Source organism: Pezoporus flaviventris, unplaced genomic scaffold (genome assembly GCF_033815535.1).
Source record: "Pezoporus flaviventris isolate CSIRO_AGI_PZ_B2104156 unplaced genomic scaffold, CSIRO_AGI_Pfla_v1 ptg000081l, whole genome shotgun sequence".
Classification (NCBI taxonomy): Eukaryota; Metazoa; Chordata; class Aves; order Psittaciformes; family Psittacidae; genus Pezoporus; species Pezoporus flaviventris.
This window is the reverse complement of record NW_026892629.1, coordinates 615,303-633,703: the sequence shown is the minus strand read 5'-3', so window position 1 is coordinate 633,703 and position 18,401 is coordinate 615,303. Positions and strand designations below refer to the sequence as shown.

The 18,401-nt window shown below is 40.7% G+C and overlaps 1 protein-coding gene across 5 annotated transcripts in view; it reads left to right on the top strand.

Moving 5' to 3' along the window:
- PDE7B (phosphodiesterase 7B) overlaps nucleotides 1–18,401 on the top strand; it is a 174,774-nt gene that overhangs the window by 152,706 nt on the left and 3,667 nt on the right. For all 5 annotated transcript variants that reach the window (XM_061474940.1, XM_061474942.1, XM_061474939.1 and 2 more), the window contains 8 exons: nucleotides 1,351–1,502; nucleotides 2,748–2,811; nucleotides 4,920–5,015; nucleotides 6,704–6,804; nucleotides 8,258–8,389; nucleotides 14,098–14,189; nucleotides 15,233–15,377; nucleotides 17,396–17,492. In XM_061474940.1, coding sequence (XP_061330924.1) covers nucleotides 1,351–1,502; nucleotides 2,748–2,811; nucleotides 4,920–5,015; nucleotides 6,704–6,804; nucleotides 8,258–8,389; nucleotides 14,098–14,189; nucleotides 15,233–15,377; nucleotides 17,396–17,492 — 879 coding nt within the window. The remainder of the gene's footprint in view (nucleotides 1–1,350; nucleotides 1,503–2,747; nucleotides 2,812–4,919; nucleotides 5,016–6,703; nucleotides 6,805–8,257; nucleotides 8,390–14,097; nucleotides 14,190–15,232; nucleotides 15,378–17,395; nucleotides 17,493–18,401) is intronic.

Genomic DNA, 18,401 nt, shown 5'->3' with positions numbered 1-18,401 from the left:
ATGACTTCTCTGAAAAATCTCTCAGAATAATACTACTCATAAAACCAGCATACAAAGTCAAGCCTGATTTCACAGCAGAACAAAGGCTCAGCATTTTTTCATTAAAGGGAACAGCAGAATATAAAGAGTCATCTGAAGCCTGTGGGTGTTTTTCCTGAGTTCTTAAACCTTTCTTTAAACCTTAAATCCAGCAAATTGCTATGCAGCTTCTTACCTGAAGCAATCATTACTGTTCTCTCAAAGGAGCGCTTAATCTTCAGTTTCTTACAAGGTTCCTCTTACAGATGAAACTGCATTGAATCCTACTACCTTCAAACAACTGTCCAGTTTCTGTCCTTCTGTTTTCCAAAACTTGTACCAGACTGTGAAATGAAAACGTCACAACTGCGTGTGAGGTTCTGTTAAAAGTTCAGATGAAATTATCTAAATTTATAGTCATTTTTAGGAAACCTGCATATTTTTCTTACTAACAGTAAGGTTATTTAATTACTCTAATTACTGATTTAATCACTGTATAAAAACTGCCTTTGTTTTTGTGCCACATTTAGCCCTATATGAAAATCTCTTAATACAGCATTAGGGAATTAGAATTGTCCTCGTACTGAGTAAAAAGAACATGCTCTCTTGTGTAATCAGAAAAGCGTGTATTGCCTGAATATGCTTGCTTTCCTAATTGTAGAACTGAAATATTTCTGTCGTTTATAATTTGCCTTTATATGTAGGAAGGGCACCAGACAATAGGATTATTAACCTATTCTTGCTTCTTTCTCTCCATTTTCTCATTTTCCAAAAGTGGGTCTTACATCTGTGCTTTTAAACTGTATTTTGATGTCTCTTCTGGTGTCACTTTTTTGGTTTTATATTGAAGATCACCTTGTATGCTAGCACTATGTAATTTTAATATGTTCCAGTGACAGTCCTGTGAGGTGGCAAGCTAATGCTATTTTCAATTGTATAGCTAGGGAACAGAGGCACAGAAGACTAGGAGCAGCTTTTCCATACCTGACTCTGCCTAGTCATTTAGGCTCCCTGTAGACAGCTAGTTAGGTGATATATCAACCCCAGTGACATAGCCTAGATCACATTAAAGTCCGTGGCAGGCAGTGTACTGAATTCAGATATTCCAAGGCTCACTTTAGTACTTTTTTTTATTGGAACATATATCCTTTCTGAAATAAACATTTATATTATGCTGAAATGCAGGAATTTGAATTCTTCATGTAGATTGGCAAGAGGCGTGAACTTTACAATTTTTTGCTATTTTAAAGTCTTTGCTATTTCTCCCATTAATTGAGAATGTCATCCTTCGTCTTGGGTTTTCATGGTTTTGGTACTGCTTGCTTTTCACAGATTCTACACTTTCAGGGGAAATTGGCACCAAGAAGAAAGTGAAAAGACTGTTAAGTTTCCAGAGGTATTTCCATGCATCCCGGTTACTGCGTGGAATTGTACCACAAGCCTCTCTGTACCTACTGGATGAGGACTACCTTGGGCAAGCAAGGGTAAGGCAGGTTTCCACATCTCCATTTCTCCAGAGAGTGTTGGGTTTGTTTCAGTCTTCAGATAAACAAATGTATGGCTAATCTTTCTTAAATGACCTACGTTACTTGCCTGCCTCACAGCAGGCTGTCAATTCCTCTTTTACAGTTACAGCTTTAAAGGCTTAGTCTCAAAGCAACAAGAAAGCGTCTAAATGTATTCAGCATTTTCATATTCTGTCAACTGAAATTATAATCTGGATTTATTAAAGGGTGAAGGATCCCTGGCTAAGTCACCAATTTAAGTAAGGGTGGCCTTGAGACAGGATTTAGTTCATCCACTTGAAACAAGACAACTATCTCTCAGCTGGTATGGAGCAGCTATTAGGCAACCCAGAATAGCTCTCCATAATGGCAAAGACTAGGAAACAAGGAACAGTCACTGTAAAGAACTTCACAAGAATCAAAATACTGTTCTCTTATTTTACAGCTTTCATACTTACTTTGGATGGTATTTTCTAACAAAACTTGGACAACTGATTGGGATTGTGAGCCTAGGCAATTCTTATTCTCTGCAAGAGAAGATTACAAATCAGGTGTTAAAAAGTAATTAAGAATCCAGAACTGGTTTGAATATAGATTAAACTATGGGAGTGAACACACATTTCATTCACACATAGGTCATACAGTTAGTCCAGACTCATTCTCTCGACTGGACTGATGTAGCTGTGAAAACACTGTATATGGTGATAATGATAGATTCTTATGCATGGCTGAGTGGGCTTCACAGAAGCACTTTATCTTAGTTTATAAAAGCTATTCCTCTGTATTGGTTTGTTTAGCAAAATGTAATTCATATTCACTGTGAGAGCTAAGATTGTGTTTTACTGTAATAAAAACCTAAGAGAATTTGTACTGAATTGATTTGGGGACACGAAAGAACAAGAAAAAGTTGTGCAATAAAAGGGAATATTTTCATAATATTTTGATTTGTATTATTCCATGTTTTAAGCTCTATTTAGAAAGTAGTTTTAGTGTCAAGTTCAAAACCTCCTCAGTTAGAAGTGCAAATGATACAGGTTTTTATGCAGTAGAGGTAAACTTAGTTCCTGATGCCTGATATTTCAAATATATCTCTATAGCTTTCCCAAACAAAACTTGAAAGCAGCAGCAATCAATCCTATAATTGATGAACGTAGAATAATAATTTATATCTGCTTTACAGTTTGACATACCAGTCATTTGCCTTTTCATATTTGTTTTTTGTAGCATATGCTGTCCAAAGTGGGAATGTGGGATTTTGACATTTTCTTGTTTGACCGCTTGACAAATGGTAAGTAATTTTCAAAAATGTTTTCTTTTAGTGTCTCTCACATATCACTGTTCTAAAAATCCCTAATTAATTGATTGCTAAACATTTCCAGTTTAGATTACTGAAGAGAAATTACACACAATCAACTTCTCTTCAGATCATATCCTTGAACATTTTCAGGCTTTTCCTGAACACTAGGGTAATGTTTAGAGTGTGGTTTTGTATTTACCTAATCTCCTGCATTTGTTATGGTCTCCTTTTCAAGGAGGTGTTTCAGTTTCCTTACCTGGGAAATTCCAAAAGTACTTTAAATATACCTATTGAATACATTGGTCAATAACTTCAGATGTCGATAATCAGTCAATTTCTATCAATATGATATACCTTCAACTAAAGATATCCTTACTTCTGTTCATCAGCAAAAATTAGGAAATTCGTTAAGAAAGTAAAAATCTGTGAAATGTTTTGTCTAAATATATGCCTGTAACACCACACACACCCCAATGTCTAGGCAATACCTCTTGATCAGGTAACTGACTAAAGAGGCCATGATCACACATTTCTGCTTTCTTAGGAAGGAGATTTCTCATTCCTCACCCCCAATCTAATTAGGTTTGGAAGGGGAAGAAGGTGTAGAAAAAGGTTGGTTTAGAGAGTAATTCAACTGAGTGACTAGCAGTGAAGAATGGGTGGGACTGCAAATGGCAAGGGGAGCAAAAGCATAATTCTTCTAAATTACCTTTCTGCACCCCTGTTCAGTAGCTCAGGCCAAGTAAGCTTCCATGTACTCTTCATACATCTATTTATTTTCTTTCCTGAGTTACATTAAATAAGAAAAGACTCCCTTCAAGCACTGTTTTTATGTTTTATGTTTTGGTTGGTTTGGGTGGTTTTTTCTAACTTTTCTGGAAGCACTGCTGTTGAATTTTGCAGTGCAAACTTTTAAAAATACCCTGTGTATGTATATTTGATCATATAATACTAGTTAGGCACAATTTTGCTAGTGTCCCCAGTATTGGGTTCACAATAAGGACAGATTTAACACTACAGTGGAACTGGAGACCGTAACTGGTGCAATTCGTGTTTCCTGTCTGCATCATTGTTATGAGATGCAGTTGTAATTGAGCTACAAACTGCTGATTTCTGAGTAATCAATTATTAAAATATAGCAAACTGAAGTGGCAGAAAAGCCATTCTCCTTTCTGTGGTTTCTGGAGGTAGACCTGGCTTAGGAAGGTGATGTGGTTCTCAGACAAGCCTGTCAGAAGTTTTCCAGTTAAAACCATGTCAGTTTGCCTTCTGCATCAAATTGAAACAGCAAATGTGACCTTACGGCATCTAGAGACAAGAATGGCACTTGTCGTGGTTTAAACCCAGTCAGGTAACTTGTTCACTCACTCCCCCCCTTCTTTCCCTCTCCCTACTCCCAGAGGGACGGAGAGGAGAATCAAAAGAATGCAACTCCCACGGGTTGAGATAAGAACAGTTTAGTAACTAAGGTATAACACAAATCACTACTGCTACCACCAATGATAATAATGATAAAGGAAATAACAAGGGAAGAGAATACAACATCTCACTACCAGTCGACCGATAACTCGCCCTCCCACCCTGACCAAGCTCTGACCCATACCTCCTCCAACCCTGCAGTCCCCAGCCCTTCCGGCTAACTCCCAGTTACATCCTGGGCATGACGTGCTGTGGTATGGAATAGCTCTTTGGCTAGCTTGGGTCAGGTGTCCTGTCTCTGCCTCCTCCCGGCTTCCCCTCCTCCCTGGCAGAGCATGAGACTCACAAAGTCCTTGGCCATAGCAAAACATTACTATCAGCTCTGTTCCCAGGCTGAAAGTCAAAACACTGCACTGCACCAGCTACCAAGAAGGAGAAAAATGGCTGCTACTGCTGAACCCAGGACACACTCCACCACTACAGCCATACCCTCAAATCTTGTTTATATACAGGGGTAATTTATGTAAGATACTTTTGAGTAGCTTTATAGTGACACTTTTGAGTGTGTTATCACTAAGATGGTAGGAGCTGGCTAATAGAAAATTACCAAGATTCTTAGTCTTGCTTGTTTTGTAGCTACGTGTTAAGGGAATCTAACAGCTGTTCCTTTCTGCTTTTAGGAAACAGTCTTGTAACACTGCTTTGTCACCTCTTCAATGTGCATGGACTTATTCACCATTTCCAGTTAGACATGGTTACATTACACAGGTTTTTAGGTAAGTACTCACCTCAAAGCCATCTTTAAATGCAGTTTACAGCTTAAGTAGGGCATCAAAGAAAGCACTGGCTTGGTCTCCCTGTGTAAAATCGTTATGTTGCTGCAAATGTTTCGGTAAAACATTTGTGTGATATATATTAATACACAATTTACAGGCACTCAGGTATATGGTTCAGTATTTATTAACTCAATGGAGGGACTTCAAAAGGCTCTGCATTGGGCTGAAGCATCCCAGTACCACAGTTGCACTGGTGTTTTTAAGAAAAGTATGCCATGCAGAGATGTGGCCAGCCAAGCAGGCCCACACAGACAGACAGACATTGCAGAACCTACCCATGCACATTATAATTGTGGTGCAGTGTAATTATGTTAGTGACTAACAGACCACTGAGACCCAGGGCAGTTAAAAGCTTATGTGCAAAATTTAACAAATTATATCAAGCTGTCTGCACTGAATAGTGTTGATGAAAGCCCCTGCTGCTGTTACTGCCAACCGAAACATTAGCCCCATGCTGTCAGTGAACCAAAAGAAGAAATTGGCCAAAATCAATTACATTTTGCATCATGTTTTGAATGCAGCTGAACACCAGTTTGCTAGGCTGTGAGGCGGAGTTTCCAAGGCAGGGTCTCTTCTTTAAGACTGCCTAATTGTCGCTTTTGGAAAGCATTCCTCCAGTGTGGAGACAGACAGAATCTCCCTGCTGTTTGTCACTCCTGTGGGCAGCCATGAAGTGGACACTCAGATAATTAGAGCTAGTGGTACTCAGGGTTTAAAGGATTACCCACCGTAACTTCAGATGCCTGTGGAGCTGGAAACAAACTGAAGGCTGGGACTTTCTTTGGCGTCCCCCATGCTGGTGATAAGTGCCATGGGAAATTTGCCCATTACCTTTCTCTTTGATTAATTTGATAGTGTCTAGGAGAGTGCTTTGGGCAAGACCACCTGCAGTTTACAGTGTTCATGTGCTCTTGCCCTAAGACCACCTAATGGTGCAGGTACTGTCTTGAGGAACATATGAGTCTGAAGCGCACACCTCGATGATTTTCTGTACAAGCGAAAGCTGAGAGTTAAAAGATTGGTGCTTCTGGTCCAGCTGGACCAGTTCCAGCACTGCAAACCAAAATATGAGTGAGTGGTGTTTTAAAATTAACACATAGACGTGACTAAAATTATCACAGGATTTTGCTCCAAATACTCCAAAGCTGTATCTTTTGATTCTCTCCCTGGAGGATGTAGGAATGCCTTTGACTGTAGTTAAGTCACTCAAATAACAAATGATGCCAGGATATCAGGGCCTCGCCTCCTGCTGCTGTAAAATAGGTGGTACTGCCTTAATGACATATTACTCCCTTATGACACCAGCCTAAATAATTACACTCCGTTGTGGATGAATTTGCCTCTCTTCCTTATTTATTTTACTCCTGAATGAGAGCCTTCACTAAGGTAAGAAAGAGTTGATTTATTAACTAGACCCGGTATATCCCCTTGGGCCTCACAAATCCTGTCATTCATTTTTTGTTTAAAGGTATCCCAATAAGAGCACCAGTCTAAGTAAGCTACAGCTATTTGAAGAAACTCCTTAGGTAGTTGACTGCAAAACCTCAATTGTACTTTAAATCCAGTTCCCACTTGTGGCCGTGGTATTCAGAGACAAAAGGATCTTTGTTTTCTGTTTTGGTTCTCAGTTATGGTTCAAGAAGATTACCATAGCCAAAACCCATACCACAATGCTGTCCATGCTGCTGATGTCACCCAAGCTATGCACTGCTATCTGAGGGAGCCCAAGGTAATGACCTTTCACACTTATTTTGCTTTCAGATAATTCTCAATTTGTTTCCCCAAGATTGAAAAGAAAATATAAAAGCAGCTATTTTTAGATAGCAGAAAATGTTTGCGGGCTTGAAGTCAACAACCAGTCAATAGCAGAGTCAGCTACAGACTGCAGACATTTCAAACAAGATACTAGTCACTTCACATCATGCAGGTGATGTATCAAACCGATGCTGAATGAGCTGCCATGACCATGTGTACCAGCCCCCCACCAGTGGCTGCAGTCCTTCCATCAGAGCCAGCAGAAGGCAACGCATGCCCGTGCCTCAGGACATAAGCCTCTCACATCAGTATTTCAAAATAACAAATCGGGCAGGGCAACACCAGAAAAGGGGACAGTCCTTTAGACTGGGTCTGTTGCAAGGGTATCCTCTGTATGAGTAAACAGCAGCTTCAGCAAGCCCTCACAACATGAGGATATGACGTTGCTTTATGTGTTACTGGAATGCACCATAATACTGTAATGCTGAGCCACAGTATAACAATATAGCTAATCTTTCCTGGCTTAATTTAAGTGAAAGGAAGTTCTGCTAGAATTAGCAAATTGTTAGGCCAGAATATAGTAATGGTAAATGAGGACAGGAGCAGGCTAGAGCTTTCTTGTATTTCCATCTCCTGCAAGATCTGCGAGTGCCTTCTGTCAAGAAGTGTGAAGGACAGCCAACATCCAGAGTACCACACTGCTTTTCATTTCTCACCTCAGAATGCTGTACTCTGTACAGACTCATCAGGCCGGTAATAACTACGTCACCATGAGAAACAGAAAATGCCAAGACTTCTTTTTTTTTTCTTCCTCGCCAATGATAACAAAATTTGCTTCTGAATGATAAGTGGTATAGAAGAAAAAAATCTGGGCAGGTTTTCAAATGTGGATGTCTGCAGCTAGAAAATTAAATTACGTTCCAGTAAAGTACTTATATTTGAACTGAAGTTGCTAACAGCCAAGTTTGAAATTTCAAAAGTTTACAAACTGCATTTTACAACACAGTGCTGCACTACAAAAATGAAGCCTGATGTACTGTTGGTATTACTAAACACGGTGTGAAACAGAGCTCTTATCATGTATGCTAACGTACACCAATCTGCTAGAATACTTACTTTTTTAAACTGAAGCTTTTAGACTATGCTCAAGCACTTCTATAACAACAATCCCTATAATGCCATGAATGATGATAACAAAAACTATAATAAAATATGAGTAATATAGTCTGATATCTTTATAGATGTTTGTTCAACAGTCACCTTTAAAATGTTGTTTACAAAATTTATTAAATATTTGACATTTGTGTACAAAAGCCTTCAAAACTGAGCAATGCCACGATGTCAGCTGATTGGCTTATTTGCCAAAAGAAAAAAAAAAAAGGTATTTGCTGTTCATGTTCTTGTTGTGATTAATGTGTGTCATTCAGCTTGCCAACTTCCTCACCCCGTTGGACATCATGCTCGGACTGCTGGCTGCTGCAGCCCATGACGTGGATCATCCGGGGGTCAACCAACCCTTTCTGATTAAAACTAAACACCACCTTGCCAGCCTGTACCAGGTAAAACTGCTCATCGAGTTGATAATATGTAAAATGATGTCAAAGAGAGTCTAAGCAATTTGCAGTGAACTTTAATGCCAAAATCTGGTGGCAGAGGGATGTTGATCAAATCAACCTGCACTTCAGAACCTGGACAATTTCAGTTAAGTTCAGCACTGGGTGTCCTTCTTAACAGCAGAGCTGATACACATGATAAGGAAGGTGGAAATGTCAGATTTTGTTGAGCATGTTTAAACCAAGTTGGCTGCCTAGGTTATTTCTTCTGTGGATCACCTGGGGTAAGGGACGGTGGGTAAGAGATTTAAAATCATAGCAAGACAATTTGTATTTCTTCTTCCTTCAGTGAGCAAGTAAGCAGCAGGCATGTTCTAAATTGGCATTGCATCAAAACAAGCTTACTTCATGTGGTTCTAGTAAAATTAAACACTTAATGAATACTTCAATTTAAAAAAAAAAAAAAAGAAAAAAGAAGATAGAGGAAACCAGAGGAAAAATTGTAGCTATTGACCCTAATATGCCTGGAGATACAAAGAAAGAACTTAAAAACAGACACCAAGTCACACCACAGGCTGTCTAGACCATTATCCTGTTTCTAACAGCAGTCAGTGAAAGATCTCAGAGAGAAACATAGGCCTGAGATAAGTGTAGATTGGTCCTTCACCTGGTATATGTCCTCCCAGCTCTGGCAAACATGGGTAGAAGACTTCCTGAAACAAAAACAGATACCCTCCCATCCTGCCCTGACTTTTGTGGTCCTTTTTGAGTATATTTGTAGTTCTGGCCTCTGGCAGTCACTGTAGCTCTGGATTTTATCCACAGCTGTTCTATGTGTATAATCTTTGCATGCATGTATACGTTACTATGTATGCACATCTCTGTTCTGTACATTATACTTACATATACGTGCTGGAGCAATGCCATAAATCACTGTAATTTGTAGCAATAAATGGAGGTGGTATTGATTTCTAGCCTTTGGAAGAGTCAGCTTCATCCTTTGTAACAGGGTGTCAGAAACAGAGTATCCCAAGTTTAGATGAATAACTGAGGATTCACTAATAGTTACATACCTTTTTACACATACTTAGGAAATTGAGAGTTTGCTGTGATGTGCTTACTGCTTGAAGAGATTCTCTCTTGTTTTTCCCTACTCAAGCAACGTTTGGGTTTTCCCATAAGAAATGCAGCTATCCTGCCCTGAGAAAAGGAAGCAGTCTGTACAGTGGGAACCCCGGCCAGGGCACAGTGGTGCTTAGACACTTAAAACTTTGTGACTCGTCACAAGCTGATGCAGTTTATGAATTCATACACACACGTGTCTGGTGTGTTTTGCTGTAGTCTTTTCTATCAGGCCAGCTGAGTAGGGAGGGAGAAAAGCCAGGGACTAAACCAGGGGACTTTGGCAAGGTTATGTTAAGGGTCCTTGGAAGAGGAGTGGGTAGAGCCATTCCACAAAGCCCCTGGTCCTCTGAAAATGTATACAACTCCTCTCAAATTCATAGTGGGAAACAGTAATATATGATTAGGATGAAAATTCAGACTATTGTGAAAGAAATGTAGCTAAAATATTAGTATCTTGGAAAGGTGGTTTCTGCTCAGCTAACTGGGCTTGAATATACTTTCAAATGTTGGTTAGAAAGGCACTGACAATACAGAAAATGCAATCTTTCAACAGCAAATGTGACTGATAAGTATCCTATTTAGGGACCTTCAGTGGTAAGTTTGACTTATTTTATCTGAAATTGATCCCAGATTGTTTCTGAAGATTTTAGTAGTATGCAGTAAATGGATGCCAGTAAAAATAACAATGCTGGAAAAAGTTTAGCTGAAAATGTTTCCAGTCAAAAATTTAGGTTCAGTGAATAGTCTTGAAAACAATAAGTTATATTCTTCTCAATATTAGTGCTTTAACATGTGCTTGAAACAGAAACAAAAAAGTTCTAGTATTTTTGGTTTTTAAGTAGCAGAGCCACAGAAGTGCTGGGACTAACCAGAAAAATGATCAAACAAAAGTAAGTTTAAACATAGCTGGCAGACTTTTTTCACTGAAACAGTAGTAACTGAGGCTAAGGGTTATTTGTTTATGGTGTCTCTTTGCATGTGATTGTTTGTACATTTAAATTAGAACTTTACATCTGGGAAGAAAAATTTTGCAAAACAAGGTGTCATGGTTTAAGCCCAGCTGGTAACTCAGCACCACGCAGCCTCTCACTCAACCCCTCCTTGTCCCCCCCCCCCCCCACTAGGCAGGATGGGGAGGAGAATCGAAGGAATGTAAACCCCACAGGCTGAGATAAGAACAGTCCAATAACTAAGGTATAATATAAAACTACTCCTCCTCCTCCTCCTCATAATAATAATAATAATAATAATAATAATGGAAGTAACAAAGGGAGAGAATATGAAACTAAAAAGGGAAGGGAAAAGCAAACAATAAACACAAGTGATGCACAATACAATTGCTCACCAGCCACTGACAGATACCCAGACCAACCTGAGCAGCAGTCTGGGACTTCAGGATGCCTCCCCCCAGTTTATATACTGAGCATGACATGCGGTGGTATGGAATACCCCTTTGGCTAGCTTGGGGCAGGTGTCCTGTCTCTGCTTCCTCCTGGCTTCTTGTGCCCCTCCTCCCTGGCAGAGCATGAGATTGAGAAGTCCTTGATCAGACTAAGCATTACTTAAATTTCTAATTAAAATATCATTTCCAGGGATTTAATATTGTGTAGCTAATCCAATTGCTCAGTGACTAAGAATAGATGACCAGATTGAAAGAAATTTAAATTCCCTTCCACTCTGAATTGAAATGGAAGTCTTCTCTGTACCTAGAAAATAGTCTTCTCTTAAAGTTATTAGTCTTTTCCAAATGTGTCAAGTGTGGTGGTTTGAGTGGCTCAGGGAAAAGCACAGATTGGAGATTATGTGATGGTCTAAGTAAAAAAAAAAAAAAAAAAAAAAAAGAAAAAAAACCCAACATTTTTTCATCACAGTCCTGAAGCCTTCTGTTATAGCAGTCCAGTAGTTTTAAGCATTAGATGTGACAGAGGCTTCCTAGTATGCAGCCTTTAAAGCAAACCTGAGCTACTAAGTTTAAAAAAAAAGGAAAATTATGGGCAAGCAGAGCTAAGAACCCCAATCTGCAGGCTGGCACATAGACTTTTCCCTGCATGGGTTATCTCCCCACCAGCCTAGGCAATCAGGTAGCTCATGGCAATTAGTCTTAATAAGGCAGTAGAGTGTTCCTAGGTGGAATAGCTGACTCTACTAATTATTGTCAGCAGCTCCAAGGATTCTGGCTGCTTACATTTAAGAGGGAGTCATATGACTTCATGCTCAGTTGCTGCTTGTTAATTTGACCTTTTCTTTTCTCTCCTCCACTAGACAGTGCAGCAGCTTCAGTTTAAGTTCCCCCTATAGCAACAGGCAAAGAGCAAAAACTTACAGAATTTGAAATACTCTGAGATGGATACTTGAGTTTGCTTTTTCTTTTGAGTAATTATTAGTTGGATGCAAGAAAATTCTTGGATGTCTACACACTCAGCCCTATTCAGGCTGGCCTTCAGCGTGGCCAAAGAGCAACTGCATCCATGAAAGGCAATTCCCTAGTGGAGGTAGCTGCTGCTGAAGCATTCCCTCCCAGCAAGGAACACTGCCATGCTGGACAGGATGTGGGGGCACAGGGTGCTCTGAGGGGGATTTCCCCAGTTGGGATGTTTCAAGGGTGCAGTCAGACTAGGGAATTACCCTCTATGGATGCATACAGGCACTGTCTTAAACAAACGTAAGGCTTCCCAAAAAATAAAGCTGACAGGCAGAATATGTCTAATTTACATTAGGGTAGGAAGATGGTAGGTAGGTAGGGCTTGGGGTGACTGTTGGGAGCAGGATTCAGCTCCACTGGGGAGGTAAAAGAAGCAAAAAATCTGTTGTTATGTCCTATTGCATTCTCTTATTTTTCTTGGTCAGAGTTTAGGGGTGCAAAAGTCCATCCTGATGTACTTAGGCAAAAAGAGAAGAGGGATATTTAAGTTGGCTGATGAACAAAATTCCTGTCAAAAGCAGATATTGCACAGCTGATCCTGAGTTCTGAGTCTGTCAGCTCTTCCAAGGAAAAGGACTTAATCTTTGCATGTTTGGAAAGTTTTGAGGTTGGTTTTGTTTTTTACCCCAGTATCCATGGGGTAGGGAAACAAACAAAACCAAACAAACGAAACCCAAACCCACACACACAAAGGCAACATATCAGTGATTGTATGAAATCAAAAGCAACAGAATGTACTGCAGAAAATATCATAATAAGAAATCAATCCAATTCGTGCTCTCACCTTGGTCTCTCCTTTGCACTAATTTTGAGCATGAAATTTCAAGAAAAATACTGACAAGATGATGAAAATCCAGATTGGATCTTGGTTGCTGGCAGTGTTTAGTGTTCCAACAGTCACCAGATCTGACCGAATTACCAAGGAGGATGGGAAAGCCTTAAGGAGAAAATACTGTTCAGCCCTTCTCAAAGAAGTGGAAGCTGTGTGTCACATCCAACAGGAAAGGCAGTACTACCACAGCTACCTCGCAGTGCTGTGGGACCCTGCAGAAGGGAGCCAGACATTAACAGTGGCCAGAGAGGGGGATTCTGACTCTAGTTTCCCAGCTGGCAGTGACAGGGTGGAGTCCTTCCTCTGCTACCTGCCCAAAAAGTTTTATTGGTTTGGGTTTTTTTTAATCCAGTGCTTATCTACCACAAAAGTCATGAACTGCCCAAAACAGGGATGAAATGCCACAACTCCCCTGAGAGTATCCCTGGTGTCAGGTGACAGTTGTCTCCCTCACACTGGGCACATTGTGGATATATGAGGACTCTGCCATTCACTGGAGGGGTGTTCCACGGGACCACTTCTCTGCAGCAAGCAGATGCTTTTGTGAATTACAATTGTGTTAGGGGTTTTGGAACAAGTGATGTTTTTGAGGCGTTCAGTGGTAAAAAGTATTCTGTGAATTAAATGCGTGATGATTGGCAAATGCATTGTGTGTTAGGATAGTAATATAAAGTCATCAGACACAAGATACCCAATTTGTTGTAATTTACAGACAACCTAGGAAGCTGGGTTTCTATTCCTTAGGAATTTTTTCTGACCTAACTTTGGTTCCACTTAGTTGGAAGCAAACAAACAAAAAGGACTCAAAATTTATTGCAGGCTGAGCTGCTGAAGCCTGCAGATGCTCAGATGCTCAGTGATACTGATCCTCTTCTTGCTTTCACAGAGCAGCTGCAGACAGCTTCCAGTTCCCTTATTCCAAGGGAAATTTGGCAGTTTATCTTTTTTTTTTTTTTTTTTGTCCACTCTGCATTCAAACTCTAGAAGCTGAGAAGTCAATCTGGGATCAGTAGGAGGTAAAAATACGATTTTGCACTTTAGTTTGTTAATAAATCTGTTAGAATGCAAGCTACCTCCCACTCAGATGAGATTAGCTCCTCTGTTCATAGCTGGACTCTAGGGCTGACCTTAGCTAGGAAACGTGGAAGCACAAGGTTCTTAACTGTGGAAATCCAGACCAGTTCCTCAAGTCCAAGCGTGTGCTAAAAAGCACACATTTTAGGCTCATGTTCAGCACTTCCAGCCTGCTCTAGGCATTGTGTGATACAGCAAATCTGTGTCTGTACCATGGATACATGCCTAATCCTTGAATTTATTCCCTTTACTCCTCCATAGAATGTTTCAGTGCTAGAAAATCATCACTGGCGGTCAACGATAGGCATGCTTCGAGAGTCACGGCTCCTCGCTCACCTGCCCAAGGAGGTGACGTAAGTGTCCACTGGAAGAATTGCATCACTGAAACTAGCCTGTGGCTTCCTTTACTCTTCTTGGAAGGACAATGGCAGAGGCCCAGGCTTCAGAGTAGGCTGAACTTACTGTCCTCAATTTGTGCCAGTAAGAAATCCTGAGACAAGGTTATACAGCAGCGCTATTTTCTAAGACCTCGCCACTTCTGCAGCACAGGAATTGCCACTGTCAGGGTGAGGAACACTGGGAGTCACAGCAGGAACAGACCTTTTCAGGACCATTGTTGGTATTTTTCATTTTACATAGCACCAACCAATTATGGAAAGATTTAGGTATTAAAAAACATTAAATAGAAAAATAAAGCAGTTGGTCAAGTAGCATCAGGACTGCTCAGGAGGCGTGGTTCAGTCTTCACCATCTTTTCAAGTGAAGCAAAAAAAAAAAAGCAGCAGCGTGCACCTTGGCCAGGTTGATGCTAACTTCTTACCTGCTGGTTTTGTGCAGTGTTAGGAGTAGAGACTGAGCCAGTGAACAGCCTGCAATACAAAATTTTAATCACAGGTGACCTTACTGAGAATATAAACAAGCAATAAGCTCCATATCCCTCCAGAAATCCTGTGCACAAGACCAATAACATCAGTTGTACTTTAAAGGACTCCAGTCTAGTCCTTCACAACTTCAAAGCTGCAGTATTCACCACCTAGCTCTGAGCATCTAAGATGTGACCATTTTTCTAGAGGCTTTATGCTGTTGTTTTGGGTTTGTTGGTTTTGGTTTCTTTTTGTGGTTTGGGTTTGTTTGGGTTTTTTCACTTTCCTAGTACTTTTCAGAAGCTTTCAGAACCAGTTATGCCAACAGGCATTTTTCTCCTATGTTATCTATTCCTTCTGAACCCATTTAGGCAGTTAGATCAGTCGTGCCCCACAAACCCCAGCAGAGACTGACCAAAGAGGTCAGATTGGATCCATAAAGAAAGAGAATCTTTATGGTAGCTCTGATTTGTAGCAGATTGTTTTGAGCTAGTGGTTTGGTGATTGAAGGGGATTATTTTGCTTAACTGTAGACAGGACATCGAGCAGCAGTTGGGCTCCCTGATCTTGGCAACAGACATCAACAGGCAGAATGAGTTTCTGATCCGTCTGAAATCTCACCTCGACAATCAGGATTTGAGGCTGGAGGATGCTCAAGACAGACATTTTATGCTTCAGGTAATGTCAAAAAAATATTTTTCCGTTCTCATTTTTTATTAATTTCTCAAGTCACAGTAGCTCCTAGTATGTGTTAGAATAGTGATACGATAGTGTGTCTGGACATCATCATCTCCTCACCTATCACCATAAACACTTTCCTTCTGCCACCCGGCATGTCAGGCAAGCATAAGGAACCTCCAGTACTTCCTTATGTAATTTCCTTCAGTTAAAAAGCTGTGCATGCACAGATAGAGGAGAGTGTCAATTGCTGGGAAACGAAGATAAGCTATTACTTATTTTATTTCCAGACCACTGTTTCTCTTGCCAGATACTGCTTCAATCACATTCTCTCTTCTGCAGACACTACCTCACTGGTGTTATTTGCTGGCACTGTGCAGGAGAGCCCCCTTGTCTGTGTTCTTTCCAAGCCAGCTTGACACCACATGCCCAACCCTGTTCCTGGGATGGATGCTTGGAAACTGCCTCTGCAGAGACAGCTGTTGCCATGGCAGCAGGTGCTTCTCCAGTGGATCTACCCAGCTAATGAAGAAACCATGCTTTATTCAGAAATCAGATAGATTCAGGCTGGTTCTTCTGTGGTCATTAACGGGCTCTTCAGAATAAAATTCTACCTAATGAAGCATTATTTTGACTAAAATAGCTTCATATACCTGCTTCTCTGGAGAAACAACATTAATTTCACTCTTAAATACATAAAGGAGTTTAAGTAATCATTATCATTTAGAAAACAAACATCTACATGTTATAAATTTGTCAAGGTTACAGGAAAGGTGCCAATTGCAAGGAAGGAAGTACTGATTTGTTAATCCTTCCACCTCCAGCAGCATGGGAAATGTAGTAATCTACTCACCTGTCCTCCATCCAACACAGTGTTGTGTCAGATTTCTGAATGGACTATGCAGGGCAGGATAATGGGCATATCATATTTCTGGACAGATCAGGCAAGAAAGCTGTGCAAATGCCAAATGCAGAGGGATTACAGATCTCAACTATGGCAGAAAGTTTCTTATTTGTTTTCTTGAAGATAGGAACTAGGGCACAGACATGGTGAGGTTCACTTATTTAGTGAATTAGTTGTGGAAGAAGGAATAGAAAAAATTTCAGAAAATGTTGATTGATCAAGATAAATTAAAGAATGTTTGAAAGGTTCTTGTGACAGTAAAGGTCCTAGTGACAGTACCATTCAGGCTAATCAATTTAATCCAGAGAAAAAAGTGACTTGGAGACTTCCCTCCTCCAGTTTTCAGGTCTGAAGTTATACAGGAGATATTTCTTACGCTTTCCTCTCAGGTGTCAGAATGATTTCTGACCTCTGTCAGGGTAACTGACTGTGTTCAGTGAAGAAATGAGGCACATGACATCTTGTTCTTAGGCAGTAAGATGGACTATTACATGGTTTACTTTTCTGAAGCAGTTACTTGATTTTAAAAACCTCTTGCCCTCCTGTACTCATTCTCCTGCAAAGCACTTAAAAGTACTAGTTAACTCAGTGAAACCAAGCCAGGGGCAGTACAGAGAGCCCTGTGCTTTGTTTTGTAAACAGAAATATGCAGACATTAAGATGAAGTGTAATTGAAGTGAGATACAAGGTCACTCACTGAGACCACAGAGAAATGATGCCCAAATACACCAGCTTGGCTCTTCCCTTCCTTGTCATCAGCCATAGGTACTGAGCCAGGCAGTCAGCAGGAGCCAGCCTGAGGTTTTTGTTGGCTTACTCCTTGCAAGAAATAACCAAAACACTTTGCATCTTTGGAATTTGGCCCTCCTCTTGTTCTCACTACAGTAAAGCAGAGGGCTGAATGAAAGTTTTGTTTGCTGCTTAAATAAATGCTTTTTCCTCACAAGGCTTATTTGGATGAGGCTGCATCTCTAAAAGGTGATCTTAACCCTATCTTAACCCTTCCCAACATCACTGCTGAAGCTTGGGAGTTTAATGACTGCTGACTGACTGCTGAAGCACTGCTGGACAGTAACATATTTCCTCACCCCTAATCTATCTTCTTTGCTTTCAGATTGCGCTCAAGTGCGCTGACATTTGCAACCCTTGCCGGCTCTGGGATCTGAGCAAACAGTGGAGCGAACGGGTCTGCGAAGAGTTTTACCGGCAAGGTCAGCCCCTTCACACGTGGCAGTCCCCTTTCTCCTCGGCCTGCCAGGCTTTTTGTCTGGCAAGGCAGAGGTAGCATTCAGCTTACCCAGTTTGCCTTCAGATGTCCCTCAAGAACAAGCTGTTGAAGAGAAACTCTGCCTTATTTTAGAAGTGAGAAGAGGTAGAAAAGCATCAAGTATTTCTTTGCCCTCACTGCTCCTGTAGCAGTGTCAAGAGGGAGGAAAGGCTCTGCTGTGCCTCAGTGCTTGAATTCAGCTAGAGAGCCCACAGCTGGATTCTTCTCTGACCATTAGTGTTTCTGAGCTGAAACAGCACCAGGACTACACTGTACGAAAATCCTACTGCTGTCCATTATGTTTTATCTTGCTTTTCATGCTTCTGCCACAGCTCTGATGGGAGCCTTACCCTCGCTGTTTCCCAAATATGACACATTCTTCTGCCTACAAATGCAGAGAAAGGGTTCAAATGTGTTTCCCAGTGCGCTGTTGAAAGGGCCAAAGCAGACAAGCCAAAGCTCGGCTAGGACCTATTGCAAATATTTTCAAACCCCCGCAGAGAGTGCAGTCAGGCAGGGATTTTTTTGAAACACAGTAATTACACCATTTGGCACTATGTGCATAGGCAAGGTCATGCTGTGCTACAGCACAGGGTGCAGCAGAGTTTAATCACTGCTAAATTCTTTGTTTGGAGCATCCTGAGAGCCAAAGGCAAGTGGCACTAACACTGGAAGAGCACACAGTTCATTTAAAATTCTGCAGTACGCAATTAAGCCACATAAGAGCTGGTACCTGGTACAGTTAGTCCATAACAAGGACAAATAGATCAGTAAGTTAATGTTCAGCCAGTGTCAATTTAGGCTGGTGAAATGTCTTTGCCTTTGATGCTTTTGAGGCGACATAAGCAATTTG